The 18,575-nt window shown below is 35.2% G+C and overlaps 1 protein-coding gene across 1 annotated transcript in view; it reads left to right on the plus strand.

Annotated features, from left to right (window-relative positions):
• Nucleotides 1-5,456, plus strand: part of lin9 (lin-9 DREAM MuvB core complex component) — a 30,824-nt gene extending 25,368 nt beyond the window's left edge. Inside the window, exons 13-15 of the mRNA XM_088939939.1 lie at nucleotides 829-1,011; nucleotides 1,438-1,535; nucleotides 3,473-5,456. Of these exons, the coding sequence (XP_088796065.1) occupies nucleotides 829-1,011; nucleotides 1,438-1,535; nucleotides 3,473-3,578 (387 nt within the window). The 3' untranslated portion in view covers nucleotides 3,579-5,456. The remainder of the gene's footprint in view (nucleotides 1-828; nucleotides 1,012-1,437; nucleotides 1,536-3,472) is intronic.
• Nucleotides 5,457-18,575: the final 13,119 nt, after the last annotated feature.

The following is an 18,575-nucleotide window of genomic DNA, read 5'->3' on the forward strand; positions in this document are numbered from 1 at the left end:
CGCTTGAACACTTAATAGAGCTAATAATAGGTTTAATTGATTAAGATTCAATAATTATTTTCAGTTTGTGAACATGGAGGAGGTTGCCTTTAAACTGAATAGTCAAACTTAAAATATACAACATTTAGTTGGAAAATAAGGAAGGTGGCAACTTGTTGGTTCTGTTAAGGATTCTTTTATGAACTTTGGTGAAATGGAACACACCCATTGCTTGGGTCCTAAAGACTAGGAATAATGAGCCCTTGCTCTACAGTAAGTCATCTTGCCCATCACTGATGATGTCTGCACAGTTTAATTTGTCAGTAAGCGGATTTATTAATGGATCAATTAATGGATTTTCCAGTGTGTATTTGGAGTAATAAGTTTGAGTAAGTATTAAGATAGAGGTATTGCACATTTTGGTAGAAAACAGCCTGTTGAGATACGATTGCATCTGAAATTTAACAAGCCGTTTTGACACTAGATATGGTAAAGGACAGCAGTTGTGCTGAATCATAGCCTTCAGTCAGAAATAAGTTGCAAAAATTACATTTCCACTTGACAATGGTCATAGTACTGTAGTTTGGATGGAATGGATGAAAAGGAGAGGTTTGGAAAACACTAGGTTTTTTAATATGATTTGGTTAAAAGCTTGTTTTTACTAGAAATAAAATTATAGAATATATGTCCTATGAGGATGAACCCCCTACGTCCCGTGTACGAGTTGAAAAAAGTTGTAGCAGTAATTCCTCTTGTTCTGACTAGTATTTATTGGTGTGGAGTTGTTAGGTGTACAGTAAGTGCTTGAAGGGTTTGTTCCTGACAGTACTTTGTTTTCCTCTTTGACAGCTGGCTCCTGAGCAGGGCATGCAGCCAGCAGACCAGCCCTCTGATCTGCGGCGACGATGCGAGGAAGAAGCCCAGGATATAGTAAGACAGGCAAACACACTGTCCAACGGGCATTACTCTATCCAGAATGAAAGCCTTACAGATCTCATCTCAAGGCTCACAGCACTCCTCCTCCAGATAAAGGCAAGTATATCCCAGAGGTTCACCTGAAGTCTGAGGTGGTTCATACAAAGAGCACTTAATCCCAGCCCTTTAGCTGGAAAATTACTTCACTAAATATGCTAGGGGCAGTACTATGAAGTACTGTAAAACTTCCAAGGGTGAAAACTAGTTTTTTATGCATTGCTTATAATTGAAATGCATAGAATATTTTTAGAAGAGGGGTGAATTAAAATGTGAATTTAAAGAAATGAAAACACGAAAGGTTTCACAAATGACATTTTTGGAATGACCAATGTTGTGGTTTTTGTGAATTTTGTTTGCATTGACTATGATATTACTGGTGATTATTGTCCTTCCTCTATCTAGATCACAATGATATTAATACTGAACTGCTTATTTAAATAGAAGTAAAATTCATAGCTTGGACTTCTTATTTATTTTTTACAGTGTCTGGCAGAAGGGAGTGACTTGAATTCTTTTGAATTTAAATCCTTGACTGATTCACTTAATGACATCAAGAACTCAATAGATAGTTCAAATATCAGGTAAGACTGGATGCATAATTGATATACAAAGTCCTGCCTTGTACATTTGCTCTGGACATAACACTGTTTGCCAATATGTAAACTATTTTAAACACAATTAACATCAGTGTTTTGCTAACCCTCTGCACAGAACAGACAAGAAAATCAAAGATTCAGACTGTACAATTCATTGTGATAGATCTTTTCCATACTTTCAGAATGTTGATAAGCTGGGGTGCTGCTAGGAGTATTCCATATACAGTAGTAGACATAAGACAAGGAACAGGCGTTTTCAGTTTATTTTAGGGTGTTTTTAGCTGTTTTTTAAAAAATAAAGCCATTATCCATGAGGACAATGCTGTCCTGGCTATTAGAAAGCAATTACATCCCTGTTTACACTTTTGTGACTGAATAGTTACAAAAATAGTTTACCCTTTGTGATGCATTAATCAGTTGTTGTCATTGGTTATCTCAGCTGCTGCTACTGTGCTTAAAAGAGTAAGGAGTTGAATTACATAAAACTGGCTATGTGTTAAATTAAGGATATACAGATTGCTTGTGAATGTTTTATAGTGGATTTATTGAACAAATGCATATATATGAAATAAATATTATATATAAATATGAAAGTATAGATGTTGCAGCAGATAATATATTCACAATACCATATAATAATGTGATGCTAAGCATGAGTTTAGTGTAGCTCCAGTTAAAGTCTTGTGATTTTTTTAGATTCTACAATGGAATTTTATTCTTTAATAAAGAAATGCATTTTATTAAGCAGAACTAATGTTAATTATAATTCCTTACAGTTATATAATGCTTTTCTGGACACTTCAAACAATGGTCACCAGACAGTGGACTCTTAATGGTTAATAGAACTAGTTAATGTAAAGATATTTTGGGTTAAATATTGAGGTAATACATTACATGTATAATGTTAGAACATTCACAAAAATATTTTTTGAACTTGTAAATGAAACTTTCTGAGTTATCCTGTTCTCATGGGAATAGCATAGATCTTTCACTTCAGTTTGTCAAAATATTTTTTTTATTTTCTGTTAATAACTGTTAACTTTCTTGAATTACATGAAATTACACCTGCATCTCTTTTTACAAATGTAATTTGTTCGTATAGTAGAAATTCATAAAAAGAAACACCTAGTTCCATTATTTCTTTTTGGGAGAAAATTACAATTTGTTCTGGATCCCAAAAATGTTACCCTTGCTTTTACCTTTTTCACAAAAAAATGCTAAAAGAAATAACTAACATTCAGACTGGTTTGTGTTTTTAGTAATAAAAAATTGCTACATAGTTAGACAGCCTTAATTATAACTAAGTTCTGTAACCACTCCATTTGCTTTTTGTGTAATTGTGAGTGTGTAATTTTCGTTTTTTTAACACCTTTGCGGTCCATGATAGTCTAAACCACAAATATTCTTACAATAAGAGCGCACACAATAGCAAATAGCGCCCAAAGCAAAACGCAGTGAACTGTATTACACAAGTTTTTCATGCCACTCCATAGGCTCTGTGGTAGCTCTCAGCCATACAAGTTAGTGGGGTGTGATGCGAAAGCTCAGTATGGAACTAGTCGTACAATGCCTTCATCTTCACTTTTTACATTGGCCAAGGTTGCAAAAATTTTCTTTGTATCCCTTCTTCGTAGTCCTGAAGTTGGCTTTCGTTATTCGAAATGTGGGTAACAGTTCACATGCTGTGTGGTATCAAATGTGCATAATAAGAACATTTTTTTAAAAGAGTTACTGTTGTACATGTAAGTGTTCCTCATTAATAATAACAGAAAACTTCCAACTGTAATGTTTTATGAAATCTTTCATGATTTGCATGTGCAAAAATGTAAAGGAATTATGGTATTACAAACACAAATATGAAAACTGTTTTTTCCCTGCATATTTATAGAGATTATAACTGATTTATTTGTTGTTTCTTCTAGTTGCTTCCAGGATAACGTGGAGATTCATGTTGCACACATTCAGAGTGGTTTGAGCCAGATGGGGAATCTTCATGCCTTTGCGGCCAATAACACCAACAGAGTCTAAGTTTTACAACCATGTGTATTATTGTACAGTATGAGAAAATGGCTCTATTAACTGTAAATATTTCATAAATGTATGTAAATATAAATACAAAAACTTAACAGAATAATGAGATTTGTCTTCTGCAAATCTGGCTGATTTGTGCTTAGATATTGTGCCGCAAACAATTTGAGGCATGTCGCCTTGAATATTCTCTTCAATTATATTTTATTTCCAGACTGTAAAAGAAAACATTTGCATTTCTTTTTATTTTGTACACTATCCTTCATCTTAACATTGAAGTCATTTCACATTATATTGTCAGTGTGCATATGGGGTGCTAAACTATTTTTTACTTTTTTAAAAAAAGTCAACCCATTGTTCATTCAGTTAAGTCATCATAATTCAAGCAGAAATTTTATCTTTCTTTGCTTAACATTGTGCCAATCCAAATAATATTTAATGTATAACATAGAGTAGCACATAAGCCTGCTTAATTATATTTCATTGTCTCCTGGCAGTTTTCATTTTACAGCATTGCAAGAATGAGCAGTCTTAAGTGTGTGTAAAGTTTAGAAATTTGTACGTAGGAGCATTGTAAACTACACTGGCTTTAAAGACTGTCTGGTTTCACCGGAATGATCTAAAAACAGCAGTTTTATTCACTGTTAATTTATCAATTAAATGTTTCCTTCTCTAGAGTATTTTGTTTTAAGCGAATTGTTAATTTAAACTTTAAATACTCAGTACCTTAAGTGGAGCAAGAATATTGCTCTGAGAAACTATTCTTAAATATTTAAAAACACCCTTCCCTACTTATTCAACCTGATAATTAAAAAAATGTCTGAATTGAATCTTAAAGTTGAATTCAGTCACTTCATATCTATACACTACCTTTCCAGTGACCTTGTGGTGCCTTTTCATTTGGAACTGATAAAAGATGCTCCACTAACATGTTACTGGATATTATCTTAATGCATTTAGAAGTCTGTTGTTCTGCTTAAATTATTATACATGAATGCCTTTGTGCCAAACAAGGTTTCATCCATAGTAGTTCCAATTTCCCTTTTATGGCAATATTTTTCTGTTACTCAAGCCTCAAGCAAATCTAAAAAAAAGTTTTGTAAAAAATACAAAGGTATAGCTTGCTCAAAGAGCATAACATGGAAGAATGTTAGCACTCTGCAGGACATCTTTTGGGTAGGATTTTACTTTTTAATTTGTTGCATCTTTTTACTAGTTGGGGTGTCTGTGCAGTTCATTGTATATTTACTGCAGAATTTTAATTTATTTAATGTTATACTTCTGTGTAAGCAAACATGGCAAGGCATTTTCCAATTTAAAATGTCAAATCCAGCAATGCTTTGTAAAGTGATTGTTTTGTGTAGATTATTGTAAAGTTGAAAATTAGTTTTTGAAGCTTTTAGGTTTATTGTAGAAGTGTTTCAAAATACCTCTTATATGTAGAGGTGACTTTTTTACTTTTATGTAAGTATATTAAAAGAAAATATTTTTATCTTCAGATTTTGTACACAATTACCAATTTTTGCTATCTTTTCAAGAGGAATTGTGAAGTTTTAATCACCTTAACTATCCCCTCCTGTTTTTAAGATCTACTTCTGTTCATAATCACAAAGCTATTTGTATGTCCTTACCTAATATATGAAAAAATAGTAAGTGCACCCTTTAAGATGCAAATAATTTAAAGCTTCTTTATAGCCACATACCTAGTAATGTACCTTCTAAAGCTACACAAAATACCAACGCAGGTTTTAATGACTTCATAACTTTTGACTCACTGGGTGTCTGTGCATATTTTAGCAATCTGGTAATGATCTTTAAATGTGTATTTGTAAATATTTTCTTTGCAGTTCTGAAGCATTAAAAAAATATGAAAGCAAATGACTTGTCTTTTTTCCTATATCTGGTATATTCTTTATATATTTGAAATAAGTTTTTTCAGGCATATGTGGGATATGATTGTGGGGTTTGTATGTTTATACAAACCATACAACATATCATCTTAAGGTCATTACTGAAATGCCCTGAGTGGTTAAAGAAATCTTAGTTCTCCTGTTTTTACATCAACAGAAAATTAAATTTTGCATGATACCTTACTCATCCCTACCAACAATTCGCAGCTACTGTATTTGTCTGGGTAAGTAGACTGCCACCTATGCACAATTCTTGTGAAAATATTATAAATAAATGGCAACCTAATTTTCTTTGACAAAAATGTAATAGTTGCTGTGTCACACTGAAAAAAGAGGCTCAAATTAAAGTTTAATTTGCCATTTGTAAACCCTTCATATTATAATAAATATCTATTTTTCAGTTACCAGACCGTTCTTCTGAATAGTACTAATCTTTGGAAGTAAAATATTGTATTGCTTGCTTGACTTTGGAAGGATGGAGGAGAAAGAATTTGTTTAAAAATGTGTATTTCAAAATCCACGTGATTGCTTTGCAGTACTACACGGTTCTAATTGCAGCCAGACAAACTAATTCCCGGGACTCGGACGCACTTAAAACCTTACGTGTCCCTCCCCGGGCCAAGCAGGGCATGGGGTGAGAAATCAGTTCCAAATACACACTCGACACAGTGTTACAACATAAATAACAGAAGACGTAAGGAACACCTTTCGAACAACAAGTAACAGCTGTAACAAACAATAGGGAGCAATTAGTACAGATTACCTACAGTCCCCATCACATCTATGTGTTAATCAGGTCCCCAGGGGAGACCGCAGTCCCATGTCCTGCTGCAAGGGGGATCCGAGTGTTATTATAATGTATAGGAGGGATGGGTGTGATTCTCTTAAAATGTCAAAAGGCCACTATCAATTGATCAAGGACAGCTTTGTTTAAAACGCGATGAAATCCTACTATGTTTGCTGTTTGTTTTACAGCCTTCATTGCATGGTAAACTGCAGATTGAAATGGTCTTGCGTGCTTTTAGTCCAGTTAATTTTTTACACCGCTGTATCCGGTGGACAAAGTAAGAGTTGACCTACGAGTGTGCGTGACATCTTAAAATGTTGCAAAGGAACAGATCAAGATTCATTCCATACTGAAAAGCAAAAGAAAAGAGACAACGTTTTGGCCGTGGAGCCTTCTTCAGGCTCAAAATATGAAAACGGATGTCTTAAAATATTTTACGAAATTATTTCAAACGCGATTATTAAAGGTCAAGGTTACACTTAACCTAAAAAATAGCTTTTTCCGACCACATTTTTACGCCCAACCACAAATTAATTTGGACACTTTATTTTGGGCTTTTGCTACAAGCGTATAAACACCGTCACGACTCCTTCAAAGACAAAAGAACACGATACAACGTGCATAAAAGCCGCATAGCAAAAAAAAATGTCACCGCCACAGAAAGTACTTGCCTGTGTATCTTTGTTGTACTGTAGTTCATTTTTTCACGGGCTATTGGCAAAAGTAAGCACCAACTATGATTCGAACACTGCCCCTTACCGCGAGCTAGCTCTATACATTTCTCTTCACTCATCGCATCATAATATTACCATTTAAAATAATCAAATGAATCCCCTTATCACTTCTATAAGACGCGCTATTAAAACTACATGGACTACAATGTAGCTCGTCGTCCTGCGGATTTTTGCTTCACACTTTAAAATAATATGAGTATAGTATTATAGACAATCCTGAACCATCAATGAGGTGACGCTGTACCTTTTGTCTTCATGTCCTACCAAGCGACCCCTTTATAAATTTAATTGCTGATCGCAAAGATAGAAGGATCAGATGAATGAATATGAATTTGTGACATACAGGACTTGTATGTGCTTAATGTCTTTCTGGGATCATAAGTGTAAGGTATTTGTATGCTTTACCATGTTTACACTTCAAGAACATTTTCAACAATACGTGGAAACATGGTGCTGTTCTGGTTAGCATTACTGCATTCCAGCTCTGGAGCCCTTAGTTCAATTCCCTGGATGATATCTGCATGGAGTTTGTATGTTCTCCCTGTCTTTGCTCCGGTTTCCTCCCACAGTCCAAAAACAAACTGGTAAATAACTTCTGGAACAGTTGTCCCTGGTGTGTGTGCACCATGCGTTAGACTGGCGTCCCATCCAGGGACAGAAACAGAAACCTTTGGAATCTACTGCAGTTTCATTTGACGCTTAGTATCCGAAAACATACTGGTAGGTTAATTGGCTTCTGTGAAAACTGGCCCTGGTTTGAGTGTGTGTCTGTGTCTGTGTCTCCCCTGCAATGGACTGGCATCCTATCCAGTATGTACCCTGCCTTGCACTCGTGGCTTGCTGGGATAGTCTCTCGTTCCCCTGTGACCATATACTGGATTAAAGTGGCTCAAAAATGGATGGATGCATAATGTCTGAGGCTAGTTTTAGTTTTTAAACAAGTTAGCATAAAATCTTAAATATTCCAGGTAGTATGTAATGAATATAAACCCAAGGAAATATTACAGAATTGCATTACAAGATGTGACAATAGAGCAGAACAATGGGAAATGATGTGCGGCAGATGCATCCGGAAGGCATCCCCGAGCGTTTTCTTTTTTTTACTATTGCAGATTACTATCCTGAAATGTTCACTAGACGCCCCCAAAAGGGTATTTTGGTACACTTCTTTTCTACTATTCCCTGTAGCTGACACACATACCCTCGTAAGACACCCCCCCCCCCCCCCCCCCGCAACCTCCCCTGGGTTTCCACTTTTTTACCATTTCCTGTTCTATCCAATGGTTCATGGGATCAACAAGTAGTTTAAACTTTATTTAAAAAAACATCCATACTTGATAAAAAAAATGAAACATACTATTTGAACTAAATAAATATTCTTTATTTTTTATCATTATACAGTAACACATGCAACTGTAAGCTCTAAAGTATTTTGATAAATATCTCAAAATCATAGAAATTGACATTTAATTAAATCAGAACTGGTTTTGAATTCTTTGATATACATTTATTGAGCTCTCCACACTATAAACTCCTTTGTTTATCTTTTTAAAAACTTTAAACACTTCTCATACACTAAACACGCACAGACCACGAAGACTCAGTTCATTTTTTTATGAACACAACCTTGCTTCACTCTTTTAGTGTGTAGGTATTTTGACTGCCTTTTAATTTATAATCTCATCTACACTCTATCTCATCTAGGTATTTTTAAAGATCTGAATCACTGGTATCATTCACTATGAATTCAAAACATAAATCTAAGCAGCTTTTCACTCATGGCAAAGCTTTTTGTGCCAGCCAGATCTCTCTTTAGGCTTAGGTCCTGTTACAAAAACAAACCTCTTCAGAAAACTTGCTAAATCCCCATTCCTTGTCAAAGTTAAATCCACAAACCCAGAAATGGTGACACTGTCCTTGCCAGAGTCAGAATCAGAAAACTGTCTCCTCTTTCTACATTACTGGGGAGAAAAAAAATGACTGGGGTTGATAGGTTTCATTTGGTGGCCTGGGTACACAAGAGGTTTGGGTGACAATCCAAATAAGTCTGCAGAGGAAGGAATTGCCACCTTCATTTCCGGTCCAATTGTCTTGTTGGGTGGGAAATTATCATATTCCATCAAGATGTGCGCAAGAGTTTTGCTATCATTCTTCTGTAGAGGGACCTGTGGTTCTGAAAAACTTGCTTTGGTTTGTAGTTCGTCCTTGAAATTGCTTGGTAGAGATCTGAAATACTGTCCAGGCTGCGTTTGATTTTGGAGCTGGGCAAATGGCATAGCTGTAGGACTGTTGGGACTGTTCTGCCTTTTAAGGATAGATGAAGTTCCTGTTTGGCGGCGAGATTTGGCACGTCTGTTCTGGAACCAAACCTGAACCAGAAGACATGAAAGAGTGTTATTGTATTGTCACCTGAAGAAATGCCTCAATTATTTAATTCTATTTAATTATACTGTATATATTTAGGAAATTGTACAAGGCTAGCATGAATAGTTTTATTAAAAAGATTAACAACATCTTATTACTTTCAGTTGTGAAACCTTATTTACTGTTAAATGTGGTGGCACTGTGCCTAAGGATCTGCACTGATTGCCGGTTCAAATCCCATGGCTGGCAGAGAAATCCTACTCTGTTGGGCCCCTGAGCAAGGCCTTTAACCCCAGTTGTTCCAGGGGTGCCGTATAAATGGCTGGCCCTGTGCTCTGACCCCAAGCTTCTCTCTCCCTGTCTATGTGTCTCATGGAGAGCAAGCTGGGGTATGTGAAAAGACAAATTGCTAATGCAAGAAATCATATATGGCTAATAAAATGATCTGATCTTATCACGTAGGAATCAATTAGGAATGCTAAATAGCCATTTCTCTAGTCTTGCTTAAAAACAAATGTCATTACTTGTGTAAAATATGGTTTCTGTTTTTAATGAAATTTCCAACATAACAAAGGAAATAAAAACTAGTGCACAATTTAAGAAACATTATTTTTTCAAACTCATGAAATGTAGTATGCTGTACAAACTGAACCATCATAATCACTTTCCATGGGCAACAACATGCCCCAGAGGACTTGAAAGGGTTGTAAGTGTCCAAAGGATGTGTAGTGAATCGCTTCAGAATCAAATCCATTTCTAACTTGTACCTATGTAGTGCACGCTTTTTACATTTTCTTATACAGTTATTTGAATAGGCCAGCTAGCATGTTACATACTACTTCCCTCCTCAGCTTACTTGAATTCTGGACTCTGGGAGTCCGGTGACCTTTTCCAGCCTCTCTCGCACGTAGATATCCGGATACATGGAAGTAGCGTACACCCGTTCCAAAACTTCTATCTGCTTTTGCGTAAAAGTCGTTCTTTTTCTCCTTTGCGTTATTACTGCCATCCCGCCAGCTCTCTGACCCGAAGGATTGCCTACGGTGTAGTAAGCGTTGATTTCAGCACTTAATTCTGAACCGAGAAAGGAATAAAGAAAATACACAATAACACAGGTGATTACAAAAACGGCGTTATGTGAAGAATTACCTGGTACAAAAGTAGAGTACAGCCACGTCACTTTACATAAGATCTAATAATTCTCTCAGTAGAAAGTCGTTTCTTGAGAAACCGGGATTTTGAATTAAGCTTTATTACATGATTGTACTTTCTGTGCAAGTTGTGATTGTACTTCATACTACTTCTTGTTTTCTTGTTTCTTTATCATTTATAATGTATATAATTTGGGTTGCGCATAATAAAACGCATTACAAAGTTTAAGATTACAAGCACGCCTTTAAAATACTTCTAAATCATCTGTCGTTAAAAAAATACCAGATGGACAAAAATAGCAATACTGCTTAAAAATCAGTTTTAGAGACACGCAACTCCTTCAACTTACCTGCTTGAGCAATGGCACACATCGTGTCGGAGCGGTTCACATTGTAAGTATTGATGGGGCTGCTGCTCTCCTCAGCCAAAAGATCTTGAAGAGTAGTCATGTTCTGTTAACTCCTTCCAGGCTTGGTCTGAGACAGCTTCTCATTGAACCATCTTCTTTATATGAGACTGAAGTTGTTTAATTAGCCTGTCAGTTGACAGGTGTGAACTTTCAGCGATTTCTTTCGACTGGCACCGAAACAATAACGTTTCAGACGCTTTTGTCAAGGGGTCCGTCTACCCTTTGGAAGGTGTGAATTTGCAACCTTTGACGTTTGATAAGCGAGACTGTTGTTAATGGGTGACAGTAACAAATAAACATGACGACCTTTTTTCCTGGAAGATGAAGGATAGAGCCCTCAGAATACACATCGTTGATTGTTTTGTTTTACTTTTAAATAATCCAAAGTTAACGTTTTCGCTAAACACATACATCCGCTAGCCACAGTCAAAGTATAGGACTGCAACATTTAAAACAACAAAAGAAAAAATATAATTCTGAAAATTCTGTATCTAATTTGAAGCAGTCAAACTGTTGGATTCACTTACGATATCACTGAGAATGAGTAACTATTTTTAAACTTCTTGTGTAGGATAAACACTCAATATACTGTATTTTATATACCTTTGTATTCTATACTTAAAAGGTTCAGAGAGAAATTTTCCATCATCCAAAGCCATTCTTTCCAGTTGGGTTTAAGTGGAAAGAGAATTCTTGAATTGGTTTACTATTTTTTTTAAAAGCTTGACAAATAAACTTTGGGTAGTTTTCTGTGTGTTAAAAGTTAATTTAAAAGAAAATGGATTTGAATAATTGATCATTCAGTTTTTGAAAAACTAAGTTTGCCAACACTTTGGATGCTACTGGCTAATGTTTGGCTCTTTTATTTGTATTATTTATAAATAACATTTCAGCACAGTTTGCAAAATTGTAAGTACAAATCAACATATCCTCATTTTCTGTATTGAGGTCAGCATTTTATCTTGTTTAGTTGAGTGCATTTCCACCTGATATATGAACTTATAAATGTATTCTGTGTAGATTCATACCTTATTTACACAACTAAATAAATTTTGACCAACTGACTACTATAATATACCAGTAAACTCTACAACTGAAGATTGTTGCACCATTTCTGTGTATACAGACAATTCAGACTTGGGAATGTCTGATGCAAAACTACTCCATTAATGAAGAATGAATTAGCTAGTCTGTGTGGTTAATTTACATGCTGTGTTGCTGTGGTTGCAGCCTGTGATATATGTTCAGATATGTATTCTATTAATAACACAATATATTCAGTACACTGCGTACAGTTGATTGTACTGAATATATTGATATAAAATATAAAGATAAGATCTTTAATAGTTGTACAGTGTACAGTGTTTATTATTGGGGCAAAGCAAATAAAAAGACACTAAAATATTAATAAAAAATAAACATTCTTATGAAGTATAATGTAAGATTTGGGCTAATATTCTACATTTTAACTTTTTAAAATACTGAATGCTGGTTGTGTATTTTTAGTGATAGAATCTGAAATAAAGTTACAAATTAATTTCATTTCAAATTTATCCTTGTTTCTGCCATAATTGGAAGGAGCATTCTTTGGAAACCATAGTACTTAACAGGTTTCTGTTTGATTATTATACTGTATACCGTTATCGTTTACTGTTTGGTTAAAAGGTATTGTCTTGGCATCTTAAGATCTTTACCTTTGAAATACAATGGTGTTGTAGAATCTATTTGTATTTTGTAATGGTGAGGAGACCTTCAATTTTCCATCAGCTTTTCCGCACCATTGGAAAGTATTTTCTCCCCAGATCTTTTTCTTTTCTAAGATATATTATCTTCTATTATGCTGAACATTTTGATTTCTTTAGATTGATCTGTACATAATCTGAGTAGTAATTTTTGCTCTGACTCAGTAATGATAGATGGAAAGACAGGCAGGCTGTTGTGTACTCCAGCATCTTCTAGCTTGCAAAGAAACTGTAAAAGCAGACATTGTTTTCCACATATTTCATTCAAAGTAATTTGGTAGAACTCATTCTCCCTTGATATTTTAAGCTGTTAACTTCGGTATTGAGTGTTGACATTTACTACAAAAGACTTTACTGGATGTTGGTAATGTATATAATTAAATGAGGAGCCATTTTTTTCAAACATATTTGTAAAGGAATTGCTTTGAATATGGGCAGCGGTTAGGCCTTGCAGCCCTTAGTTAAGTTCCTGGGGTGCTGTCTGTGTGGAGTTTGTATGTTCTCCCCATGCTCACCCTGTCAGCATGGGCAAGCAGACATACTGGTAGGTTAATTGGCTTCTGGTGTGAATGTGTGCATGTCTGTGTCTATATGTGCCCTGTCTAGTGCCCATTGTCTAGTGCCCATTGCTGTCAGGATAGGCTCCAGCTTCCTGTGACCCTGAATTGTAAGAAGCAGTGAGAAAATGGATGGGTGCTATGAGTATTTTGATTAATTGGAATGTAGAACTACTTTAGGATATGATACATTTAATGAATTGATATGTCTTAGAATTAATGATTAAGGACCCACTGAAATATTTGTTTGTGTTACTATTTCTAAAAAAAATTAAACTAATTTTAATTAGTTTTTTTCTGATTTTGATTTTTACAAGTAGCTCGGAATATGTTTCTGGAATAAAGATGAAATTTTAGATGCCTTTTTTAATTTATGATGTGTGAGTGTTACAGAACATGTCAGAACAAAACAGCCTCTTATCCTTTCCTTGGATTTAATTATAATCAGCCTAGTATTTGTTTCACACTCTCCCACACCCAGTGACAGGTGGAAATAAGGCAGTAATCTAGGGCCTGTGAGGCTGACTTTGTGTATCGAGAGACTTGTTTGTTGTGCTGTTCTTAACAACAATTGCTATTCATGCAAAGGTAGGAATGCTTCATTTTAGAAGGTTAAAATCATACAATGATCGTGATCAAGATTTACTTCCTCTAAATGAGTTATCTCCAGCTTTTTGTTCTCAGGGAAGTCTCTTCTTGTTGTGTGCATGTATACATGTTCTGAGGGGCTATCTAGTGTTGTGTGTCCTTAATGGATTTCCTGTTGCAGCCTCACATTATACCTTCTGGTAGGATTTACTAACATTACAGATAACACAAGAAAGAAATAACAAGATAAAAACTAAATAACTAACTAACTAAATAAATGTTTCTGATTATGAAATGAGGAGTAATTTTACTTTTGATTTAAACTGTGATTGAAAACTCCTTTTCTCTCTGGTAGGCTTTTCAGCATTGTATGACAGATCTACAGGACAGTCCATTTAAAATGCAAGTATGAAGCCTACTTTTCACACTTCAAAACTTTTTAAATCAATCAAAGTCAATCAATCAAAGTTTATTTATCAAATGCACAACAATACAACGTGCAGCAGTAGTTGCTGGCAATGAAATGTCTTTTCTACGAGCTCACCGGGGGGGGGATAAAACAAAATTAAGGTTACAAAATAAGGTTACATAATAACAGATAATAATGTAATAGAAATGGAATAAAATAAACTCAGACAAAACTCAATATAAATAGAGGTGCTATTTGTCCAGGGTGTATGCAATATATTATGTCCAAGTAGTGCAGCATGCCGAATACAGTGAAAACTGTATGTCCATGTAACCATTACGGGTGATTTGCTGAAAGAGCTGCAGGTTGGCTATTTAGCAGTCTTATTATTAATTATTAGAACTTATTATTAATAATAAGTTCTACATGTATTATTATTATTGTTGTTGTTATTATTATTATTATTATTATTATTATTGCCTGGAGGTAGATTTCTACACTTTTTGCACATTACCTCTGAGATGTCTTGTATGCTGGATCATGCAGTTTGAACTTCTAATCAGAGGCATTTAACAGCTTTTGACTAAAATAAAAGCTATATAATATACAAGTTACAGATGACTTGATACAAAGAACTACATTTTGCTTACCATTTCGCAGTGAGTGTGAGTGTTCCTCTCAACCTCTAATTTGAAAGGAAGATCACTAAGCTTAGCAGTCTAATAAGATTGAACTGTCAGTATGAAATGTTTACCAATAGGTTCTGTGTGGAGGAATTAACCCCAACATGTTCTACGCTAGACTCAAATGTTTAATTTCTTAGGTCTTATTAAATTGTTAAACAAATATCACATACAATATCACATACATTTATAATAATCACAACAACAACAACAATAATGAGAATTTGCATTTATAAAGACCTTTTTCTCATGAAAGATAAAATAATACCTCCCACAATGCTGCAAAAATACACAAAATGCACATTTTTAAGTCAACATTTTATTTAAAACCTGTCTTATTAAAGATGTCTAAGGGCAAGATAAATTATAGTAAAAGTCAGAAAAACTGAAGAGGAAAACCTAGAAATTGGTAACTAGACAATAATTTAGACCCATGAACTTAAAATATGGTGGAAGCAGCAATCACAGCCTCAAGTCTTTTGGGTAAGCCTCTATCAGCTTTGAACACTGGCTTAGTGCAATTTTGGCTGATTCTTCTTGACAACTTTGCTTAGGCACTCTCATTTTGCTTGGTGATCATGGAGAGTTCGACTGTGCCATTAAAAGACAGTCACTTATTCTTAAGCCAGTCCAGGATAGCTTTGACCCTTTGACACTTTACCCTACTTTTAGGTTTGAAGAGATTTCCTCTAACAATACCTTTCTTCATCTATGTTCTCATCATTCTTGACAAGCTTATCAGTCCCTGATGTCAAGAAGCAGAACTATAATATAATGCTGCCACCACCATGCAGGGATGTTGACTGAGTGAGGAAAAACTATGCTGGAATTGCGACAGATGTAATAATTTGCACAAAACTTTCCACATGTTTGCAGTGTAACTGAGTGCTTTGTTGCAAACCCTATGTGAGATATGAGATATTTTTCTCAAGCCCCATGGATTCATGGACATTTTCTCCCACTTCAGACACTGAAACCTGGAACTCTTTCAAAGTCACTGTTGGCCTCACGTTTCCTACTTGCTTGGCTGCTCAGTTTGGAGGGACAGTCTGATCTAGGCTGTGTCTGACTGCCTTTCATGTGTTAATGATTGACTTTAACATTCATAAAGAAATATTAAGGGTTTTTGAAATGTTTACGTCCCCTTTTCCTGAACTATGCCTTTATACAACTTTCTCCTTGAGTTGTTTTAAAATCTCCTTAGTTTTCATGGTTGTGTCTTTGCTTGAAATTCATGAATTGACCAAGAGACCTTACAGAAGTAGGTGTATTTACTAGTAATTATTTTTACTAGTATTATAGCCGCACAATTAATTATGCGGCTTGTTCAGGTAATTTTGTACACCTAAATTAATTTAGATTATCAGTAATTGGATTGCATACATTAATTTGGTCAATGAAAAAGTAATGCAATAATTATTTTTATATATATATCTTTCTTTTATATTAAACATTTGTCGTTTTTTTGCTTTCAGTGTGCGGAGTAACATATTGTGTATATAACAAATATGTATTGCTACTTCAAAGTGTCATGACTTCATGTTTTAAAAAGCAACATTGTGAAAATGGTGCAAGGTGTGAATACTTTTGCAAGTCACTGAATAGATGGGGACCCTTTTTTTCCACCCCTGAAGTGCAGCTCCTTTATGCTAGCACTTTATGCAAACCCACTGCACAGTAAATAAAAAACATAAGGGGAATTCAACAGAGGGAAGTTTAGTTAGGCCATATGCAAGACCATGTTGGAATTTATCCATGACACAGGATAAATAGGATAAAGATCCCACTCTTACAAACTGTATCATGGGATCTTTAATGAACATAAACGAAGGAATTCAAGTAGGTAGGTGCATCAGCATGCGTAGGCTGCAAAGGAACAAGTAAAGGTTTATTCCATCCTGAAAAGAGAAGAAAGGAAACACAACATTTCAGCAGTGGAACCTTCTTCTCTTTTCAGCATAAATGTAAGGACCTTGGTATAATGACATAGAAAAGACTACATTTCCTACAGCACAGTATCACCATCACTATCCAGATGTAAGACTGCCACCTCCTGGTCAACTCTGCTTACAGCAGCGGCCTAGTTTTCCTTGGTCAACCCCCATCCCAGTACTAACCAGGCTCAGGCTTGATTAACTGCTAAGGTGAGAAGGTGGTAATACAGTGTGACAGACTATACCCTGCCGGGGCTGTCCCAAGAGAGTGCAAACATACTTACGATGACTCATGATGACAATGAAAAGTTAAATCCAGGAAGCTTTATGTTAAGCCTTTTCAGCCCATTAAAAAACTCCCACGACAGCTATTGCCATTCACACCTTTTTTATACCAATCCATTTGACTAATTTAATTAATTTGAAACTTAATTTAAAAATGTATATCCCTACACCCTTAACTAATTAGTAATGAAGAAATCAATCTCCACTGTGACTATTTACAAGCAATACAGAGGCTGTGTAGCATCCCCGAGTGGCACGTTATCTTCAATTACAGCCTTTTCTACAGCTGGCCTGCTCCATACAGTAAAGTATGGTAAAGTGCATACATATAATAAAGTGATATTAATATCACTTTTATTTGGTAACATATTTTTTTTAAAAAGATGTGTTTCCAAACAAAATACATAATTTCATTTGAAACTAAACATCCAGACAATCTTGAGGATTCTCAACAATCTTAAATGATTCATGGTGTGTGTTACATGAATTGGTATAAACTATATTAAATACAGTAGGTAGGAATCAAGGCTGGTTTAGTGGATACCCCTGCAGCATTTGATTCCAGACTGGGGTTCCCTTCTCTGTGGAGTCTGCATGTTCTTCTTGTGTCCTTGTAGGCTTCCTCTCAAGACAAGCTGGTTAGGTTTAACTGGTATCTTTGTATTTTTCCTTTGTGTGTGCCCTGAAATGGATAGGCGTAGTCCTGTCTTGTGCACTAAATGTCCATGATAGTCTCAGGGTTGCTGTAAACATGCCAAGATCTGCCAAATAAAACACAACCAAATATCCAGCTGCATTATTTCAAAATGTTCAGTCCATTTACAGTGTGAATATCTGGAACCCAGCCAGAAGAACTGGTTTTGAGATCACCTTTACTCGTTTTCTACATGTGAATAATGAAAAAAACAACAACTAGTGACAGTTCACAGAAACAGAAACAGTCAAACATAGAAAAACTTGATTTGTGTTAAGTAAATAATCTGTACACCCTAATAAATTATCATAGTATTACAAAATGTCTGAGGCTGATGGTTTATGGAACATAACAGTAAAGTGAGCTTTAATTGGGAACATGTGTGGAAGAGGAATGTCAATAAAAACATTAGAAAAGAGTCAAAGGCCATCTATTTGGATTTTAAAGTTTATTTGAGATTTTTTGGGAGTATGTTTTTAGATATTCTCATTTTGTTATTGTTTTTTTTTCTGTTAGATAGCTACATTTCTTTTAAAGGTGCAGCTAGAAGTCACAAATCAGAAATTTCCACCCTGTGAGCTGTGAAAGCTCTTCAAAACACCTAAACTCGTGAGAGATGTGGAATGTGGTTTTCCTATTACAGTGACCAATACTGTCCAAGAAAGACCTTTTCACAGAGCAAAAGAATAATGTAAAAGCTTATGTATCAGAGTAACAAACTCAATCCATTTTCTAATGGCTTTATCCAA

This window comes from Atractosteus spatula, chromosome 2, assembly GCF_055471065.1.
Source record: "Atractosteus spatula isolate fAtrSpa1 chromosome 2, fAtrSpa1.hap1, whole genome shotgun sequence".
Lineage (NCBI taxonomy): Eukaryota > Metazoa > Chordata > Actinopteri > Semionotiformes > Lepisosteidae > Atractosteus > Atractosteus spatula.